Genomic DNA, 20,559 nt, shown 5'->3' on the forward strand with positions numbered 1-20,559 from the left:
AGCAGTCCCCAGTGCTCACCTGGGTGGCGCTGACCACCTTGTGATCCTTCACAGCTTTCATTGACCCTGTGCGCATCCTCTCAGGCATCAGCAAGGCTGTCTCCTCCACTGGCAGTTCCCGGATGTCCAGGCTAGGCTGGCCAACCTGGGTGGTGATGTGCTGCATGTGGGTCACGATGCCCTGCACCTGGCTCTCCATGGTCTTGAGCTGCTTGCTGAGGTCCTGGACCTGTCCACCCAGGTCCGTCACCTGGTTCTCCAGCATCTGCTGCTTAGTCTTGCTCACGCTGCTGCTCCTTGGCTTCTCTTTGGGGTCAGCCTGGTGCGGGACACTGGGTGCGGTCCCGGAGGACTCAAAGACACGGCTCTGCTCGGGCAACGGCGAGTGGAAATCGATCTGTGTGTCCTGCAGATTGAGGTTCTTGAGCATGGCCACGAGGAGCGTGTGCAGGGCCGTGAAGTTGACGGCACCCACCTCGGGGGTGCCGATGGAGAGGTCGACCAGCTCCCGGAGGGAGACCAAGCTGGGTGCCGCAGCCGGCGGCATGGTGCACCCTCTCAGGAGCGGTCCGTGAGCGCTACCAGCTGGCCGGCCACGTCCTGCTCACTGCCCGCCGTGTCTCTAAGGACTTTTGGAGCTCCTGCGAGGCACCGGGGCTCCCCTGCCCCAGCCGCCGGGGTACCCGTCAGCCCCCGTCTGGCCGACGGAAGGGAAATGCCTGGCCACAGGGTTTCCCACTCTTCACGGCCAGGAACCCGCGCCCGCCTACAGGGCGGCGTCCGGGCCCCACCGACCCTGCACCCGCAGCCCACCGCCGTCCGCTCTCCGAGCTCGAGCCCTGGGCTGCCTTCCCCTGCGTTGGTCGCAGCTTGCGGACGTTAGGACCCGCGGGGGCGCAGCTGTGCGCACCCGGCCCACGAGGGCTCCGCAGGGGACCCACGCGCCACCTAGAGGCCGCCCAGCAAAAACCAGCGCTTTGTGGGGCCACTGGAAGCCCCTCCCAAACTCCGAAGCGGGTGGAGAAGCCTTGGCCACCGGACCCCCCCCTTCAGTGACCTCCCCCCAAAGAAAGGCGCTGTGGGGCCGGGCCAAGTTATTTTTATCAGGACACGCCAGTGTAGCAAGATGGGTATGTCTCCTAACGTTCACCTAGGTTTCAGCCGTCCCTTTACCTAGAAAGCCCTGGATTCACTCAGCTTTAGGGGCATCATGGCAACATGCTTTGTGTGTCCTTAGCTGTTCTATCAGGCAGGGCATTGGGGATAGTGTCATATCATTTTGTTCTATCAGAAGAGAGGGTAACGCAAAAGCCTCATCACTAACCAAGAGGTGCCAATTAGCCACCACGTGAGATCTTTCCTGTGCTGCCCTGGCCTAACTTACCTCAAAACAGACTCATCTGCTCGAGCCCAGCATCTCAGCTCATTACAAGGCACAATTAGCCAGGACCAGATGGACTTGGTGCTCTCAACAACTGAGATGCCCACACCTGATTCTTCCAGAAATGCGTAAAATGTGTTCACATTCAGAAAAGCTAAAGAAAGCGTATGAACGCATCTGCACTAAGTACTCCTGTTTTCATTACATTTATAATTTTTAGTTTAGTCTAAGCTGGCAAAACTTAATTGAAACCCTTCATGTCTCACCCCCCACTCCTCTGCCCCGCAAAGAAAAGCAGTGTTCCCTGGGAAAGGAGTTAAGAGTGTACGCTCCACTGGGTGATGCCAAAGGGTCTTGTTCACCATTATATTCCCAGGGCCCAACATGCAGGCCTTCAGTTGGTAGCATCAAAAGAACAAAGCCTTTGTAGTCTTCTGTGCACCTGTGCTCTTACCCTATAAAACTTAAGGCCGTACCACACAGCTACAGCCTTGGGACGGAGCATCAGCTCTGCTGGAAGCTGCAGTGTGCAGGCTTCGCTGATTCCAAGTGCAGTGACTGTCCAGAACACTCCTCCTCCTCCTCCGCTAGCCGCAGCCAGGATCTTCGCTCCCCGAGTCTTCACACTCTCATTTCCGTCTCCCTGAGACTTGGTATCATGCCAGGCACATATGAGGACTCATTAAATGCCAGTGGAAAGGGCATATTCTAATATATTCTAATGCTACTCACAAGAAATATATTCCACTAAACGCTTTTGCTGAATAATTACATTTAAAATCCCTACTCTTAGAGACATAAGAAAGACAACATTAACCAGAGGATTAAATGGAATTTGGGGTTGAAAAGAACCTCAACTTTCAATTCCAAACCTCCCTTTCTATGATGACAAAGGCCCAGAAAACACTAACTAGTTAAATGCCTGACCTTACAAATAAGAACCAGGTCACCTGAGGAACAGTCCACGGCCCTTCTTCTACCACCATGCTGTTATAATTAAGCTCTTTGCTCAAAATTCTACTTGAACTGTTAACAGAAGGCAATTTATTTGTATGCTTGAAAAAGCTAATGTGCTCAATGTCTTGATTGTGCCTTGGGAACTTTTCCAGTCATTAGGAAAGGAATAAAAATGCCAAGGCAACTTCCCTGCAGAGAAATGCAATTGGACAAGTAAGTGAATTGCCCTTGATTACCTCAGGAACTAAGAGAGCCCATGTGCTATCCTATTCATTTCGTGGCGGACACTCCTCCTTCCATTAGCTGGTCCTGACTTAAGAGGTTTATCAGATTTGCAGCAGGGCCTACCTGACAACTATGGTATAAACTAGACTTGTGATTAAATATTGGGCAGAAAGGTCCAACAAGGACTTAAAATGTCAGTGTTTCAGAAGGGATGGACCCTGCAGAAGGGAACTCATTTCTAGGGTTTGACATCAGTCACAGACCTGGACCACCCTTTATTTTGTATCCACTGTCTTCTGCCCAGTCTGGACAGAAATCAGTTACCACGAAGGCAGAGAGAAGGTGGCTCTGCAATGCAGTGAAGAGACAAGCCAGACAACAAATTCTTTTATTTCCAATTTAAGAGCAATGCAGATACCCAGAGTTAGGATGTTATTTCTCTAATCTGCCATTCTTGCCAGGAGTTAACACCACAAATGTTTTGTTCAACAGCTGTAGGCACAACAGTTTCTCAAAGAAAAATAAGATTCTCTATAAAAGACTTACATGAAGTTGACTGGGAAGAGGCATAGAAGCAGTGCCAGGGATCTCAGCTTCCCAAACCATGTTCAACATTAACACATACATTTCCCTGCGGTTGAAACAACCGAATAAACATTCTAGAGCTAAGACTTTACCTTCCTCTAATGCTTTTTCAATATCAACAAGATTTGCAGATTATTTTCAGGAAGACGCCTGTAACTTTTGCTTAAGGAACAGGATAAGAGCAGATAATTTAAGGCCATTCATCCATTAGCTCCGTCTTCCTGTTGACCACCTTAATATGTCTCCTACCTACCAAACTTGGCAAGGGAGACGATCAGACTATTTCCAGTGCTCCTTTGAAGGAAACACTGTGTACATAATTGACGGCACTGCTTTTCTCACGTTTTCCTTAGGAGTTCCAGGTCAAGGCGACCGTGGAAGTTAGTCGTCTACAGTGATGTTTCGGAAAAGGTACGCCATGGACTCCCCATTGTGGATTCTCCGTATTGCTTCTGAAAGAATCAGACTGATATCCACAGTCTTTATCTTGGGACACTGCAGCTTCTGCACCTCATGAGGGACAGTATTCGTCACCACCACCTAGTCATGGCAGCAATGGAAAACAAACATTGTTACTGCTGTGTGCCCCAACATGATCCCTTAGTACGTTTATCCAACATTTTAGTACCATTGCCCAAGTTCCAAACTGTAAAACCTTACTCCACTGAGTATAGTTTTTACAAACTAAACCTAACCAACTTTATCCAAGGGAAAGGTCACATGGTCCAAAATGTAAGATTATGAAAGTCACAGTCTATTTATGCAGAAAGGATAGGGTGAGTCCTACATGAGACTTTCATGTTATCGGAGAATTCAAGTCTTGAGAAACATGCTACTAGAGTACCAAATTATACTGAGATACAATCACGTGGAAGTACATAAAGCCAATCTTTAGGAAAATGGACATACATTCCTAACTATCCATGTGCCCCGACAAATAACCAACAGTATTTCACAGGTCCTGTAGAGAGGGATTACACAGTATTGGCTGAGTCATTTTACTATCCACAGAAAAGAGAGCAGCAGATCTTGACTCAAGCTAGGAGTACAAGCCCTTTAAGAGCAGACAGACCTCATCAATGGAGGACTCCTCAATCAGACGGGGGGCCTCTGCAGACAGGATGCCGTGAGTGGCCATAACATAGATTTTATAAGCTCCTCTCTCTTTCAGAATCTCCGCAGCAGCGACAAAACTTTCCACATCATCAATGATGTCATCCTGAGAAGAGACCAGAGTCAGATTTAGGAGCTACTCTCCATTTCCATCTACGGACGCACACCTCTCTACTCTTTTCTGCCCTTCAAGTTTCAGAGGATGTCCAGCTGAAACTCAGAGCTCTCTGCCTGGGTCAGAGACTGAATACCCAGCAAGGGCAACAGAACTGTGCGCTGCCCGGCTGCCGGTGGGAAGAGCAGCCAACCTACAGTCGTATGACATTTACCCTGAGAGTCCAGGACGGCCAAGACTCTCCCCACGTCAAACTGCTGATTAATCCTACATAGTCTGATTAATTCATTTACTTTTTTCCAAGAGAAAGTTAAATGAGAGGAACATAAAGTGAGCCACTGTACAAGAATGATCCTCTGGCCCAGCAAAGGCAGTTAGAGCTGGGAGCAAATATATCATGTAAAAGTACGAATAAGACACTTGTTCTCATTTGTTAAAATGGAACAGCTCATCGTTAGTTCACCTCATTGCCCAAAAGCTTAAGCTTGAGTAGGTCAGCTGGTCTGACAGAACCTAGCCCCCTAAAGACAAAGTTTATTTATGGGGTTGAATTTTCTTACGGGAGTTACCTATCAGTTTTATTTGTTTGTCTATATAAAATTTCATACTTGTCCTAAGAGAGTTTGCATAAGGACAGACAGATCTGTTTAAATCTATCCTCATTACTGGAAATACAGTCCAGAGGCGGACAACCTACTAAGAGCCAGCAGGGCCATCTCTGTACACGAGGACGACACACGACCATACCACTATGATTGCGATGCGTCCTCCAACATCTCCGACTACAGTTATCGGTGGTTTCTCTTTGGCCATCATCACTAGCAAAACAGAACAGATGACAGTGCCCCAGTTAGTCGTGCATCGCTAAGTGACTGTGATCACAACCTCATTCCCTGGAAGGAGTGGCGAAAACATCGCAGAAAAAACAAAACAAAACTCAACGTACCTGAGAAAGACTGTCTAGAGCAGTGCAGTCCAACAGAAACAGGGGAGCCACGTGTAATTTTACAGTTTATAGTAGTCACGTTAATAAGTAAAAATAGGTGAAATTAATATATTTTATTTTACCCAGTATATCCAAAATAGGACCATTTCAATATGTAATCAATATACAAATTTGTTAAGAGATGCTTTACATTTTTTTCATACTAAGTCTTTGATACGTGGTATGCATTTTACACACACATGTAGCACTTCTCAGTTAAGATTAGCCCTGTTTCAAGAACTCAGTAGCCACACGTGGCTAATAGCCACCAGTCTTTAGAAAGCGCAGGTCTGAAAACAGTAGCAGGATGAGGAAATCTCACTGACAAAGAGCAGCAGCATTACAATGCCAATGAAAACAGAAATACCCGGCTTGCTGAGATGAGGAAGAAATGTAGAATAAATGACACTCTGCAGATAAGCAAACAGGGAAAGGCTACCAAATAAAGAGCTGGTTTTACTTTAGTTTCTTCCAATGTGGCCTTATTTGGACAATGCAACCTTATTATATACACTACTGAAATAGTTTCCTGAAAATTACAAGCTTGAAGACAACAACCATGAGCCGTTTCCTGATTTAATGTCCTTATAGTAGAGGCTTATCTCATTACAAAATTTGTATCTGGAAAAGGGCCATCACTGTACAAACCAAAGTAGAGGATAGAGAAGTAAGGATTTACCCTCAAAATGAGGGTTAGTAAACAGAGGCAGGGCAGTCGGGGGGGACACCAGAGTATTTCAGAAGAACAGGCTAAGTATTCTTTTTTTTTTGTATCATTAATCTATAATTACATGAGGAACATTATGTTTATTAGGCTCCCCCATCACCAAGTCCCCCCCACATACCCCATTACAGTCACTGTCCATGAGCGTAGTAAGATGCTATAGAATCACTACTTGTCTTCTGTGTGTGGTACAGCCCTCCCCGTGTCCCCAACCCCCATATTATGTCTGCTAATAGTAATACCCCCACTTTTTTTCCCCTTATCCCTCCCGTCCCACCCAACCTCCCCAGTCCCTTTCCCTTGGTAACTGTTAGTCCATTCTTGGGTTCTGTGAGTCTGCTGCTGTTTTGTTCCTTCAGTTTTTTTCTTTGTTCTTATACTCCACATATGAGTGAAATCATTTGATACTTGTTTTTTTCCATCTGGCTTATTTCACTGAGCATAATACCCTCTAGCTCCATCTATGTTGTTGCAAATGGTAGGATTTGTTTTCTTCTTATGGCTGAATAATATTCCATTGTGTATATGTACCACATCTTCTTTATCCCTTCATCTACTGATGGACACTTAGGTTGCTTCCATTTCTTGGCTATTGTAAATGGTGCTGTGATAAACATAGGGGTGCATATGTCGTTTTGAAACTGGGCTCCTGCATTTTTAGGGTAAAATAGTAGGAGTGGAATTCCTGGGTCAAATGGTATTTCTATTTTGAGCTTTTTGAGGAACCTCTACACTGCTTTCCACAGTGGTTGAACTAATTTACATTCCCCCAGCAGTGTAGGAGGGTTCCCCTTTCTCCACAACCTCGCCAACATTTGTTCTTTTTTGTCTTTTGGATGGTGGCCATCCTGACTGGTGTGAGGTGATAGCTCATTGTGGTTTTAATTTGCATTTCTCTGATGATTAGCGATGTGGAGCATCTTTTCATGTGTCTGTTGGCCATCTTAATTTCTTCTTTGGAGAACTGTCTGTTCAGATCCTCTGCCCATTTTCTAATTGGATTGTTTGCTTTTTGTTTGTTGAGGTGCATGAGCTCTTTATATATTTTGGATGTTAACCCCTTATCAGATATGTCATTTATGAATATATTCTCCCATACTGTAGGATGCCTTTTTGTTCTATTGATGATGTCCTTTGCTGTACAGAAGCTTTTCAGCTTGATATAGTCCCACTTGTTCATTTTTGCTTTTGTTTCCCTTGCCCAGGGAGACATGTTCATGAAGAAGTTGCTCATGTTTATGCCCAAGAGATTTTTGCCTATGTTTTTTTCTAACAATTTTATGGCTTCATGACTTACATTCAGGTCTTTGATCCGTTTTGAGTTTACTTCTGTGTATGGGGTTAGACAATAATCCAGTTTCATTCTCTTACATGTAGCTGTCCAGTTTTGCCAACACCAGCTGTTGAAGAGGCTGTCATTTCCCCATTGTATGTCCATGGCTCCTTTATTGTCTATTAATTGACCATATATGTTTGGGTTAATATCTGGACTCTCTATTCTGTTCCACTGGTTTGTGGGTCTGTTCTTGTGCCAGTACCAAATTGTCTTGATTACTGTGGCTTGGTAGTAGAGCTTTAAGTTGGGAAGCGAGATCCCCCCTGCTTTATTCTTCCTTCTCAGGATTGCTTTGGCCATTTGGGGTCTTTTCTGGTTCCATATGAATTTTAGAACTATTTGCTACAGTTCGTTGAAGAATGCTATTGGTATTTTGATAGGAATTGCATTGAATCTGTAGATTGCTTTAGGCAGGATGGCCATTTTGACAATATTAATTCTTCCTAGCCAAGAGCATGGGATGAGTTTCCATTTGTTAGTGTCCTCTTTAATTTCTCTTAAGAGTGTCTTGTAGTTTTCAGGGTATAGGTCTCCTTGGTTAGGTTTATTCCTAGGTATTTTATTCTTTTTAAAGCAACTGTGAATGGAATTGTTTTCCTGATTTCTCTTTCTGCTAGTTCATCATTAGTGTACAGGAAAGCAACAGATTTCTGTGTATTAATTTTGTATCCTGCAACTTTGCTGAATTCAGATATTAGTTCTAGTAGTTTGGGAGTGGAGTCTTTAGGGTTTTTTATGTAGTATTCTACTTTTTGGTAAAGCCTTTTATTATTCTGAAATATTCACTAAACCAGTATTAGGAAAGGGGAAAGAGAATAAAATTCAGAGTGATTATATAGTTTAAGTTATCAGCAAACACTCCATTCTAGCTGATTCTTATTGATAGGCACTGTAAGCCTCCAAGAACAGATGTTCCTTTCTGTGTACTAGCAAATAAGCTACGTTGAAATTCAGCACTATTTTACTGGCAAATTTCAAAAGACATTTCATGATTTCCCATCCCAGAAACAAGGGCAATTTCTTAAATTTGGGTAGTCAAAAAAGGTTCTGCGTATAGGTATCACCTAAAAGGTGGTGATAAATATCACCAACATTAGGAAAAGCTTCCTCAAGTTCTGTCAAATTAAATTCCTAAAATTAAACCATGTGGGGTAGGTGGTTATGTTGACCTAACCACTTCTTAAAGAGATGTGGTCTCCTTTCTTGACCATTTTTCTTTGTAAAAAAAAGTAGAAGACTACAAGCCAGTGTCCCTCAGCAAAGCTCAATAGAAATTCAGTTCTACTTTGATGCAGAAAACATGTCAGAGTACTGCTTATTTTTCTATAACCCTACCTCTCCCAAAAACCTTCTGTCAGTTTGAAATGAAAGAGGCATGGCTAGATAAGGCTTAAAAAGGCTTTTAAAAAGCAAGCCTTTTTTGAAGATGTGGTACATACACATAATGGAATATTATTCAGCCATAAAAAGAAATCTTACCATTTGCAATAACATGGATGGATCTGGAGGGTATTATGCTCAGTGAAATAAGCCAGGCGGAGAAAGACAAGTACCAAATGACTTCACTCATTTGTGGTGTACAACAACAAAGCAAAACTGAAGGAACAAAACAGCAACAGACTCACAAACACTGAGAAGGGACTAGTGGTCACCAAAGGGGAGGGGTTGGGGAGGGTGGGTGGCAAGGAGGGGATTAAGGAGCGCTGTGATTTGCAATCACAAGATAGAGGGATCACCGGGAAGGCAGTACAGGATAGGAAGACAAGTAGTGACTCTACAGCACCTTACTACACTGATGGACAGTGACCACACAGAGGGGGTGAAGACTTGATAATATGGGTGAATGTTGAAACCACAGCGTTGTTTATGTGAAACCACCAGACGATTGTGTATCAATGATAGTTTAATTAAAAAAAGTAAAAAAAAGAAAGCCTTTCTCCCAGTGAGCTCATTCCCTGCTCTTAACTGGCTTTAGGATCTGGGTAAAAACCAAACACTTGGAGTTCTGTTTGGGTGGCTAAAGAGACAAACTTCATTACAGACTCAAGTCGTGAAGATTATGAGTAGCGCCTCACAGGCCAAAAGATTGTCCCGGTTTTTCTAATAGCCTTCCCAGAAAATAAAACACCAAAAACTCAAAATTTTCAGTAAAAGTAATATGCGTACTGAAGGTCAAGAATAGAGGTGCTAAAACTATCCTTGGTTAAGATTCTACTCCTTCTCCATTATGTCAAGCAAAACCCAATCTGTTTAAGATTAAAGTGGATTGTGCATCATTACTCGTGGCCAGAGATCACTGTCAAGACTACATCAACCGACTTCTGGCCAGAATCACCTTCTTCCAGTAATTGGCCAGAATGACCAACACAAAGGGAAAGAGGACAGGCACCCGCTATATGTTCTCTGGACCTTTTAGAAAACATGGGGTTGTTCGTTTGGCCGCATACATGCAAATCTACAAGAAAGGTGATGCAGCGGACATGAAGGGATGGGCCTTGCTCAAAAAGGACTGCCCCACAAATGTCACCTCCACCAAGCTCGAAGAGTGTACGATGTTACCCAGCAGGCTGCTGGCTGGTATTGTTTAAACAAACAAGTAAAGGGCAAGATTCTTGCAAAGAGAATTAATGTACGTATTGAGCATGTTAAGTACTTTTGACAGCCAATCCGGAAGCCCGTGAAGGAAAATGATCAGAAACAGGGAAGCCAGAGTGAAAGGTACATGAGCTCAACTGAAGGGCCAGCCTGCTGCACCCAGAGAAGCAGGCTTTCGGAGAACAAATGGAACCCATTCCCTGTGAGTTCATGGCTTGATAGGTATTAAAAAAATAAAAAGACTTCTGGATTCTAAAAATGTTTCTCTTAAATTGAGTGAAGTGTGGGCTCCCTTCCCCAAAGAAATACTTAAAGCAAAACAAAACAAAAAAACCTGTATCAACTTACTGCAGTAAAAGTATCAATTTATCAAATGATTTCTAGTGTTTTTATGAAGCAAGTAGGAAATCGTCTTTTGCTTTTAAATTTAGCATTTCCAAGTAAAATAATGCTGCATTTATATCCCTAAGAGTTTACATACACACACACACACACACACACACTCACTCTCACACTCTCTCTCTCTCTCTCTCTCTCTCTCTCTCCACCACCCCCCCGGAGTCAACCACTAACCAAACCCCCCTCTCCTAAAGTCAAGGGCGAAAGAAGGACTAAGGGAAATCACTCATCCCTGACCCACTCTGATTGTGGTCTATTTCTAGGTCAGTGGAATGCCGCATTTTTATCAACAGACTGACATTAAAAAGAAATATAAGAAATAAAGATCTCCGGGAGAACTATAAATTATTTTCTAGCTCCTCTTATCTATATGCAAAAAAATTAAGACTTACAATTTAATAGATGCTTAAGAGGAGCTAATACCTGTTCTCACTTTAGTGATAAAAACCTCTTCACTTGTAAAATCGATCAATTGCACTCCAAATTCTTAATCTGAAAACCACTGTGGCAACCACGGAGCAGTGTTCAGGAGACCCACTGGCATACATGTAATCCTTGCCGCTTCATTAGGGTATGCCCTTGCCACAAGGCAATTCTACCTTGAAAAACACAAACACTTATGCAACTTCACTTAAAATAAATTACTCTAAAACAGGGTTTCTCAACCTTGGCACTATCAGTATTTTGGGCTGGATAATTATTTATTACATTGGAAGGATGTTCAACAACATCTCTGGCCTCTACTCATAAGAGGCCAGTAACACCCTACTCTCCCCGGGCCCAGGTTGAGACAACCAGAAATGTCTCAACATTGCAAATATTCTCTGGGGGACAACGCCGCCTTAGGCTGAGAACTATTGCTGTTTTAAAATGAGTTCTAAGATAAAATAGTTCACCTTTCTAAAAAATACAAAGACTGCAAGGGTGAATATTTGCTTTCATTTGGCCTTGCCCTAACATTCTAATATCTTCATCTTCATTACTATTTTTAAACTTTTTATATATATTTTTTATTGAAGTATAGTTGACATACAGTAGTATATTGGTTTCAAGTACACATGTGATTCAATAGTAATCTGTATTAAATGTTCACCAACTAACGTGGTTCCTGTCAACATAGAAAGCTGTTACAGAACTACTGACCATATTCTCTATGCTCTACTTTCAGCCCAGTGACTAGTATTAAGATTTTGTGCCTTTTTATCTCCTTCATCTATTTCAACCTCCACTCCAACCCCTCCCCTATGGTAACCACCAGTCACTACTCAATGTCTACAAGTCTATTATGTTTTATTTGTTTATTTTAGATTCCACATTTAAGTGGAATCATATGGTACTTGTCTTTCTCCACCTGTTTTATTATACTTAGCACAATACTCTCTAGCTTCATCCACGTTGTTGCAAATAGCAGGATTTATTTCTTTTTCATGGCTGAATAGTATTCCACTGCATATATTCACCTCCTCTTCTTTATCCATTCATCTACTGATAGGCCCTTTGGTTGCATTCCTATCTTGGCTATTGTAAATAATGCAGCAATAAGCACATCTTTTCAAGTCAGAGGTTTTGTTTTCTTTGGGTAAATTCCTAGGAGTGGAATTACTGGGTCATATGGTCATTTCTACTTTTAGTTTTTGGAAGAACCTCCATATTGCTTTCCATAGCCTGCTGTACCAATTTATATTCCCACCAACAGTGTGGAAAGTTCACTGCTATTGAATAAACTCTAAAACACACTGAAAGCATAACTGATAAAGCATATTTAATTTGGAAGGCACAATTACACATACAAGAAATGACTTTTCTCAGAATTCTCTTGGTTAAATCTATAAAAGGGAATCAGAAAATGATCCTATGGCATGGTAAAAGCTGTAAACACCCCAACGTATCTATGAAGGAATATGTCACTTTACAACCTTTCCACCACACATAAGATAGCAATGGGAAAACACTGTTACAATCATAAGTAAAAAAGCAACTTTCTCAGACTAGAGAATCTCACTATGCAAAATACTGTGATAATTGACACTATCTATCAAAATAACCTCTGGCCAAACAATTTTATTTATTGGTCTCTATTGTATAAATACATTTAGTCAATTATGAAAGAACCTGAGTCAGCCTTAGTCACAGGCAGTGAGTGTGGTGACTGAGCCCACTTTAAAGCCCAAACCTTGGTTTCTAAATACCACTTTCCATTAAAGGAACTGGGGCTCATTGGAGAAAGGGCTGACTTCAGGGCTGAGAAAGTACAAGATGAACAAGAAACCTCTAGTTGTTATCAGAACATAAGGAAGTTTCAAAAAATGACAGGAACATGTCAAAAAAACACAGGAAGTAGCTTGAAGGAGTTCTCTCTGGCAAGGCTGAGATAATCTGAGCATTAAAGCAAATAGTACTAATGGATTAAAACACACTGAATAAGGTAAGATATTATGAGCCCATACTGATATAAATGAATGAACAGGGAAGGAAGGGAATTAGAAAAAACAGTTGACAGTATCATAGTAATAATACTTGATTCAACCTAATATAAGGAAACAAACAAGCCCCATTTACAGGACAATATACAAAATAACTGGCCTATACTCTTCAAAAGCATCAAGGTCATAAGAGAAAAAGAGGAGCCATTCCAGATTAAATGAGACTAAAGAGAAACAGAAACTGAGGGCAAAGTGTGATCTTACACTGGGTCCTGGGCCAGAAAAATACTATTTTCTTTTGCTCTAAAGGACAGTGGGTGGGACAACTGGTAAAATTTGAGTAAGGTATGCAGATCAGATAATAATATTGTAACAATGTTAGTTTCCTGAGTCTGATAATTACACTGTGATTATGTAAGAGTCCCTGTTTTTATGAAATATATACTGAAGTATTTTGGAATAAAGGGGCATTACATCTGTAACTCACTCTCAAATGGTTCAGAAAAATATTATACATACACAATATAAATATTAAAGTTGGGGACTCAAGAGCAAAGAGTAGAGAGGAATTCTCTATTATTCTTTCAAGCTTCTGTAAGTCTACAGTTCAAACTAGAAAGCTCAAAAAACAAAGAAGTATGGATTCTGGAGCCAGCTGCTTCATTCCAGACCCTGGCTCCCCCAGCTTCTACCTGGGGTGTCTGTCTCCTCACTGGCAGAATGAGGCATTACAAAAGTACCTCACTGTAGTTGTGCAAGGACCCAATGTGAAGGTCTACCAGAAGACTTAGAACAGCTCTGGGCACATAATAATGACTCAACAGATGTTTATTATTATTGGAACTTTGTTTTCACAGCCAACGACTGGAAAAAGCCTACCTGTCCATCAACAGGAGACTGATTAAATAAATCATGACATATCCACAAAGCAGAATACTACAAAACTATAAAAGATGGAGAAATTTGTATGGGCTGATAGGGAAAAGCTAAAGAAAGAAAAAAGCCAGAGCAGAACAATGTGTGTAATATACTAGTTTGTATGAAAATGAGAGAAAAATAAATGCATATTTACTTGTATGTGCATAAAGCCTCTAAATGGATCTATCTGAAAACAATCACATTGAAGATCAGAGTAGCAGCGGGAAGAAAAATTTGTGGGGAGACTAGCAGGTGAGTGGGTGGGAATGTTTTTCACTGTAAAGGATTTTATATACTTTTTGAATTTTGAAATATGTGAATGTATTGTCTATTCAGGAACTTTAATCATGGAATACTAAAAAAAAATTAAATACTATGATACCAAAAATTTTTTAAAGAGTGTATTACTTCTTTCTCTTACAGAAAAACTCCCAAGTTGAAAACAAAGCAATGGAAATTTTTTAGGGTGAAAAAAAATTAGAATGTTTACACCTTAGACACAGGAGCCTGTCTGAAATAACTTGTCTGAGGTGAAACCATTCTAATATTTTCCCACTCTGTTAATTTCTGTATGTTTCTCAGCATGGCAAATAGATACAGATTTTAAAAAGAGATAATCTCCTCCCTCTAAAAAGCATAATAAATCTTCCAGTACAGAAAGCTGGTTATCACCCCTCAGAAGTCCATGGAAATAAACATGCTCTGCACAGCTGGATTACTAACAAGTTAGTCAGCTATCAGGTCAAAGGGCTGTATTATTAAAAATGAGTGCTACAAGTTACCTGGTCACCAAAGCCTGGTATTAATGATCATGACTTTCAATCATTACCAAATAGAAAAGCTTAAGATTTCACACCACCACACATAAAAACTTTTACTAAAGCTAAATTATTTCACACTGTATGAGTTCTAAGTGCTATCCAAATTAACTCAATTATCCTTACATATTCTGTTAATGTGTGTAATCAATCTCCTCTTACAAAAGGGGAAATCAAGGCAATACCATTTATTTATTTAAAAATACCAAGACAACATACAGCCACATAGGTATTAACTCCTAGGAATTCATAATATTCCAAACTTTCTTCAATTTACAAATAAAAACATAGAGCTAATCTTACATGGCAACTCCAGACCCGGGTGGACAGTAGCATTTTTGACCATTGGAGGAGAATGCCGCCCATCATCCATGTCCAGCTCTGTACACTGAGCTTCCCCATGGATTACAGCTAAACCCAGTCGGAGTCTCTCAGCATATGACTGGGCCCTAAGAAAAAGACAAAGGGAAATGGTGAAATTCATGGGAAGAAAATTCAAACATCACTATTTCATCATTTTATTAATGATAAAATGAAAATATCATTCAACCTTTCAGGGACACACAAAGGAATTATTTATACAAATCAGAATGTGGGGCCCAGGCCAGAATGCAAATGCCTCAAGAGGCACATGAGTTGAGATATGGGCTAGTAACTAATTCCAAACAATTTTGGCTCTACCTTTTGTCCAAAATTCTAATTCTCCATCTTCAGAAGAAAGAACTTAGTTCAAAAAGGTGTCTTAAAAACCAGTGTCTGAAAAATGTTCACAGCCCTTCTGCTTTTCTTTTCCTAAGAACCTGCAGGGAGAACTTCCTTTTCTCCCAGAGGAAAACTGAGTAACTCAGAGACCCATTAGTGTCGTTTGAAGACTAAAAATAAAGCTGTGGTGTGGGATATAACAATGCCTTGGGGGAAAGCTCAAGCCAGTGAGCTTTTACAAGCTGTACTATGACAGACCCTGAAGTCCAAAACAACTCATTTTGACCTCAGAAGCACCCAAAAGGGATTTTTATCAATGTCTGACTCATTTACCTTTTTGCAGCATCAGGAGACTTAGCTACAATGACTGCATTTCTGTAATTTGGAATCTAAATTTGGAGGAAAAATAAGAAAATACTGAAAAGTAATAAAAAAATAACACCTGGATGCTGGTATTACATTTTTCCCTCTTACAACAATGACCCATATTAGCAGTCAAATATGCTAGAATCTCACCCACACATTCAAAAAATCTTAACTCTTATCAATTAACATCACTGCAAAAGAACTACTGTATCAGGAAGATAAAAAATAATTCTTAAAATCTTCACTTTAGAAAACATAAGCAAATTGTTAAAGACACTTAGAAGAAAATCCATTTTTAATGTCTTAAAAAAATATGATCCTCCACACCGAGATTCTGACCCTATCGGGCTGCCTCCGGCATTAAGACTTAGAGGAAAGATCATTTGATGTGCCTTTCATTACTGAAATCTGATAACAGAGAAAAACTACATAGGGTCTCTTTTGAGGAAAATGGGGTTTTGGCTGATGGCTCCTCACTTCTTCCTGGATATACTGAAGCAGGAAAGGTGAGGCTCTAAGGTTGTCCACGGGAAAGCTGAAAAAGCCTTGTATTTCCTTTTGATGAAGATCCATAGTGATAATGTGAGTTAAACCTGAAATTTTAAAACAAAAAATTACAAAGTTCACCCCTACAAGTTAATGGCTACACTGGACACAAACTAGACGCCCAACTCCTGTTTCCTAACGGAAGACTGGAGGCGTGGGGCAGGTTCTGTGAACAAGCACATTAGCTACAGGCTTTATCTGTAACCTCAACAAGACTTGACCAACTAATGTAAAAGAGCCTGTAACCTTCCACATGGACAAAGAGCTAGAGCTGAAAAAAGTGTTCTCCTCTACTGTAATTTTTAGCTTGGTCCTGAAAACTGAGAAAAGAAAAACTAGGCAGAAGCAAAAACATGAATATGAAATTAATAAATACTGAAGAAATAATAGATGTAAAAAAATATGAAGGCCTCGACTAAAGAATCTAGAAAGAAACGTGAAAAGCCTGCAGCTGAAGCAGAAGGAATAAGAAAGGTAAGTAATAAACAGATTAAGAGAAATTCATTTAACACAAAGATATTGAAGAGTTTGGGTTAATTTCTCTATGTCATAACAGAATGGTCAAGAAGTATTCCTTTAGAAATACAATGAAGAAATAAGCTTGACAGTGTCAAACCAAAAAAGATACATATACAAATACATGACAAATGGCCAAAGGTTACTGCAAAACTTCCAGAGCAAAGAACCAGTATTACTTGTTTCTTCTAGACCTTAAGCTCAAATTACACATCTAGAGAGAATGGAATTCAAATATATTTTTGAGGACTCAAATATATAACTAGAGTTGTAAATAAACATCAGAAAAAATAAAATCCCAATAATTTAAAGTATTATTGCAACTGATTCACTGGCCTAGAAAGTACATCATCGCTACAAAAACACACATAAGTAATGAAAATGAGCTGCTATAAAGACCATCAGAGAGAAAAAAAAAAGTATACAAGCTGGAGAAATGAAAAAAAAATCCAGTTTTAGTGTTAGATACGTAAGAATTTAGCTAACACCTGAATCTAGACCTTAAGCTCAAAGGATCACACATGCATGCCAGGATCGCCAGCCAAACTTCTAATGGTAATGGTAAGATGAAATGGAGAAGGACAGATGGCGAACAAGCCCCAGATCATGGGAGACTAGAAAACACGGAAGAGGACAACGTCACTCCAGAGTAGACAGAGAAAAGAAAAAGAATTTGTACCAAAGCCCACCTATTCCTAATCAGAACTATGAAACAAGAAGAAAGTAATCAATGAACAACACTTAAAGAAAATAGGTCTCAATAAGTTACGTGAGGTATGGGACTCATCTCAAACAGGGAAGAGCCCTAGATGACAGCGCTGGAACCCCAGGGTCTCTGTCCACACCTACCTGCTTTTGCCAGCATAGACGCTAGGAGCTTGCACACAATGGAGCCCCTCTTCCTCATCTTGCTTTGCTTGCTGTAAGGAAAATAAGGGATGACTCCAATAATATTCCTGGCGCAGGCAGTCTTCAGCGCATAAGCCATGATCAGTAACTCCATCACAGCTGTATTCACATCTCTGAAACAGTTCAAATTTGTATTTCTGGATTAATTTCATTTATTAACCCCTAAAAAAAGATCTCAACATCAGCAACTTAACATGGGCTGCCAAGATGGGTGCTACAGGTATTTTATCATTACAATAGCTTATGATGGCATCTTGTGAAGACAGGGGAAAGCTTCTTAAGTCTTCTTTTTAGCTGTATAAGCTCATTTTCTTCTGTGGTTACTGAAATCCACAGCACAGTCCTCCACTCTCATCTTTGCCTGGATCTTCTGTCAGTCACTGGGGTGGCATGTGAACTGAAGCAGGTGTCAACTGCTGGAGACCAGAGTTAACCAACACCTGCTGGCACCATCCCACAGATTTTTAGACTCAGGCCAGACTGCTAGAACCTTATTTTCCTGTGAATGCCAAGGGAAAGCCACTGCCCTTATTTAGCTGCCATTACCAGAAAGGATTTGGTCCCTTTTTTCTTTTGGGGGCAGAGGGTAGGATGGGGAGGTGTTGGAACTTGTTTTCAAAAAATCTATCCCTTCTTCCCTCGAGATAAACAGATTCCTAACAAAGATTACCACACAAAGAATGAAATATGAATCTCAAAGATATTCAAAGGAAAGGCTACTTCAGTTTTAATGAATGTAGACTGCTACTCTGTCAAGGCTAATCAAGCCTAAGGATGGCTCTGCCCTTTTTTTTTTTTAAGGCATCATTGATAGACACTTTTAAGAAGGTTTCACAAGAAAAGCAATGTGGTTATTACATTCACCCTTATTATGGAGTCACTGTCCATCAGTGTAGTAAGATGCCACAGAGTCCCTATTTGTCTTCTCTGAGCTACACTGTCTTCCCCGTGACCCTACACACACCATGTGCACCGATCATGATTCCCCAAAATCCCCTTCTGCCCCCCAAACCCCTCCTCCCCTTTGGTAACTACTAGCCCCTTCTTGGAGTCTGTGAGTCTGCTGCTATTTTGTTCCTTCAGTTTTGCTTCGTTGTTATACTCCACAAATGAGGGAAACCATTTGGTATTTGTCTTTCTCCGCCTGACTTATTTCACTGAGCATAATACCCTCTAGCTCCATCCATGTTGTTGTAAATAGTAGGATCTGTTTCTTTCTTATGGCTGAATAGTATTCCACTGTGTTTATGTACCACATCTTCTCTATCCGTTCATCTACTGAGGGACAGACACTTAGGTTGCTTCCATTTCTTGGCTATTGTAAATAGTGCTGCGATAAACATAGGGGTGCATGTCTTTTTGAATCTGAGGAGTTGTTTTCTTTGGGTGAATTCCTAGGATTAGAATTCCCAGGTCAAATGATATTTCTATTTTTAGTTTTTTGAGGAACCTCCATATTGCTTTACACAATGGTTGAATTAGTTTACATTCCCACCAGCAGTGCAGGTTTCTCCTTTCTCTGCATCCTTACCAGCATTTGCTGTTCCTACTCTTTTCTATGCTGGCCATCCTAACTGGTATGAGATGATATCTCATTGTGGTTTTAATTTGCATTTCCCTGATAATTAGTGATGTGGGGCATCTATTTCTTCTTTGGAGAAGTGTCTGTTTATATCCTCCACCTATTTTTTAAAGGGTTATTTGCTTTTTGGGTGTTGAGGTCTGTAAGTTCTTTATATATTTTGGATGTTAACCCCTTGTCGGATCTGTCATTTACAAATATATTCTCCCATACTGTAGGATGCCTTTTTGTTCTACTGATGGTGTTCCTTTGCTGTACAGAAACTTTTTAGCTTGATGTAGTCCCATTTGTTCATTTTTGCTCTTCTTTCCCTTTCCCGAGGAGATGCGTTCAGGAAAAAGTTGCTCATGTTTCTATTCAAAAGATTTTTACGTATGTTTTCTTCTAAGAGTTTTATTGTTTCATGACTTACATTCAGGTCTTTGATCCATTTTAAGTTTACTTTTGTCTATGGGGTTAGACAATAATCCAGTTTCATTCTCTTGTATGTAGCTGTCCAGTTTTGCCAACACCAGCTGTTGAAGAGGCTGTACCAAATTGTCTTGATTACTGTGGCTTTCTAGTAGAGCTTGAAGTTGGGGACCATAATCCCCCCTGCTTTAGTCTTCCTTCTCAGGATTGCTTTGGCTCTTCAGGGTCTTTTGTGGTTCCATATGAATTTAGAACTATTTGCTCTAGTTCGCTGAAGAATGCTGTTGGTATTTTAATAGAGATTGCATTGAATCTGTAGATTGCTTTAGGCAGGATTTAATTTTTACAATATTAGTTCTTCCTATTAATGAGCACAGGATGTGTTTCCATTTATTGGTATCTTTAATTTCTCTCATGAGTGTCTTGTAGTTTTCAGGGTATAGGTCTTTCACTTCTTTGGTTAGGTTTATTCCTAGGTACTTTATTCTTTTTGATGCAATTGTGAATGGAATTGTTTCCCTGATTTCTCTTTCTGCTAGTTCGTCGTTAGTGTTTAGGAATGCAACAGGTTTCTGTGTATTCATTTTGTATCCTACACCTTTGCTGAATTCAGATATTAGATCTAGTAGTTTTGGAGTGAATTCTTTAGAGTTTTTTATGTACAATATCATGTTATCTGCAAACAGGGACAGTTTAACTTCTTCTCTGTGGACCGCTCTGCCCTTAAAAAAGAAGCTGAGTCCTTCAGGACTCTCTTGCAATGCTCAGACCTCTCTCTCTAGCCTCCTCCTCCTCCTCTTTGGACTATCCAAGTGTCTTCAAACAACCCCTCTTATGGGTCAGGAGTGTATCTTCCCTGCCTTCCCTAGAGAAAGAGGATCATTCTATGTCTTAGTTTAATGCTGCCCTCATTTATAGCAAAATGGAAGCCTGCCATCAACACAGACTTAATA

The 20,559-nt window shown here is 40.7% G+C and overlaps 2 protein-coding genes across 5 annotated transcripts in view; both read right to left on the reverse strand.

The window, feature by feature from the left end:
• The window catches only part of QRICH2 (glutamine rich 2), a 29,603-nt gene extending 26,803 nt beyond the window's left edge, over positions 1-2,800 (reverse strand). The window contains exon 1 of the mRNA XM_073232909.1: positions 20-2,800. Within this exon, the coding sequence (XP_073089010.1) occupies positions 20-547 (528 nt within the window). The 5' untranslated portion in view covers positions 548-2,800. The remainder of the gene's footprint in view (positions 1-19) is intronic.
• Positions 2,801-2,937: 137 nt separating this feature from the next.
• Positions 2,938-20,559, reverse strand: part of PRPSAP1 (phosphoribosyl pyrophosphate synthetase associated protein 1) — a 39,222-nt gene continuing 21,600 nt past the window's right edge. For 3 of the 4 annotated variants that reach the window (XM_036997424.2, XM_036997425.2, XM_073235969.1), the window contains 7 exons: positions 17,554-17,726; positions 16,120-16,235; positions 15,610-15,665; positions 14,878-15,023; positions 5,124-5,194; positions 4,221-4,367; positions 2,938-3,688 (listed from right to left, as the gene is read on the reverse strand). In XM_036997424.2, coding sequence (XP_036853319.1) covers positions 3,530-3,688; positions 4,221-4,367; positions 5,124-5,194; positions 14,878-15,023; positions 15,610-15,665; positions 16,120-16,235; positions 17,554-17,726 — 868 coding nt within the window. In that variant the 3' untranslated portion in view covers positions 2,938-3,529. The remainder of the gene's footprint in view (positions 3,689-4,220; positions 4,368-5,123; positions 5,195-14,877; positions 15,024-15,609; positions 15,666-16,119; positions 16,236-17,553; positions 17,727-20,559) is intronic. The other variant, XM_036997426.2, reaches the window with a different exon arrangement.

The sequence above is a fragment of the Manis javanica genome, chromosome 4, assembly GCF_040802235.1.
Source record: "Manis javanica isolate MJ-LG chromosome 4, MJ_LKY, whole genome shotgun sequence".
Lineage (NCBI taxonomy): Eukaryota > Metazoa > Chordata > Mammalia > Pholidota > Manidae > Manis > Manis javanica.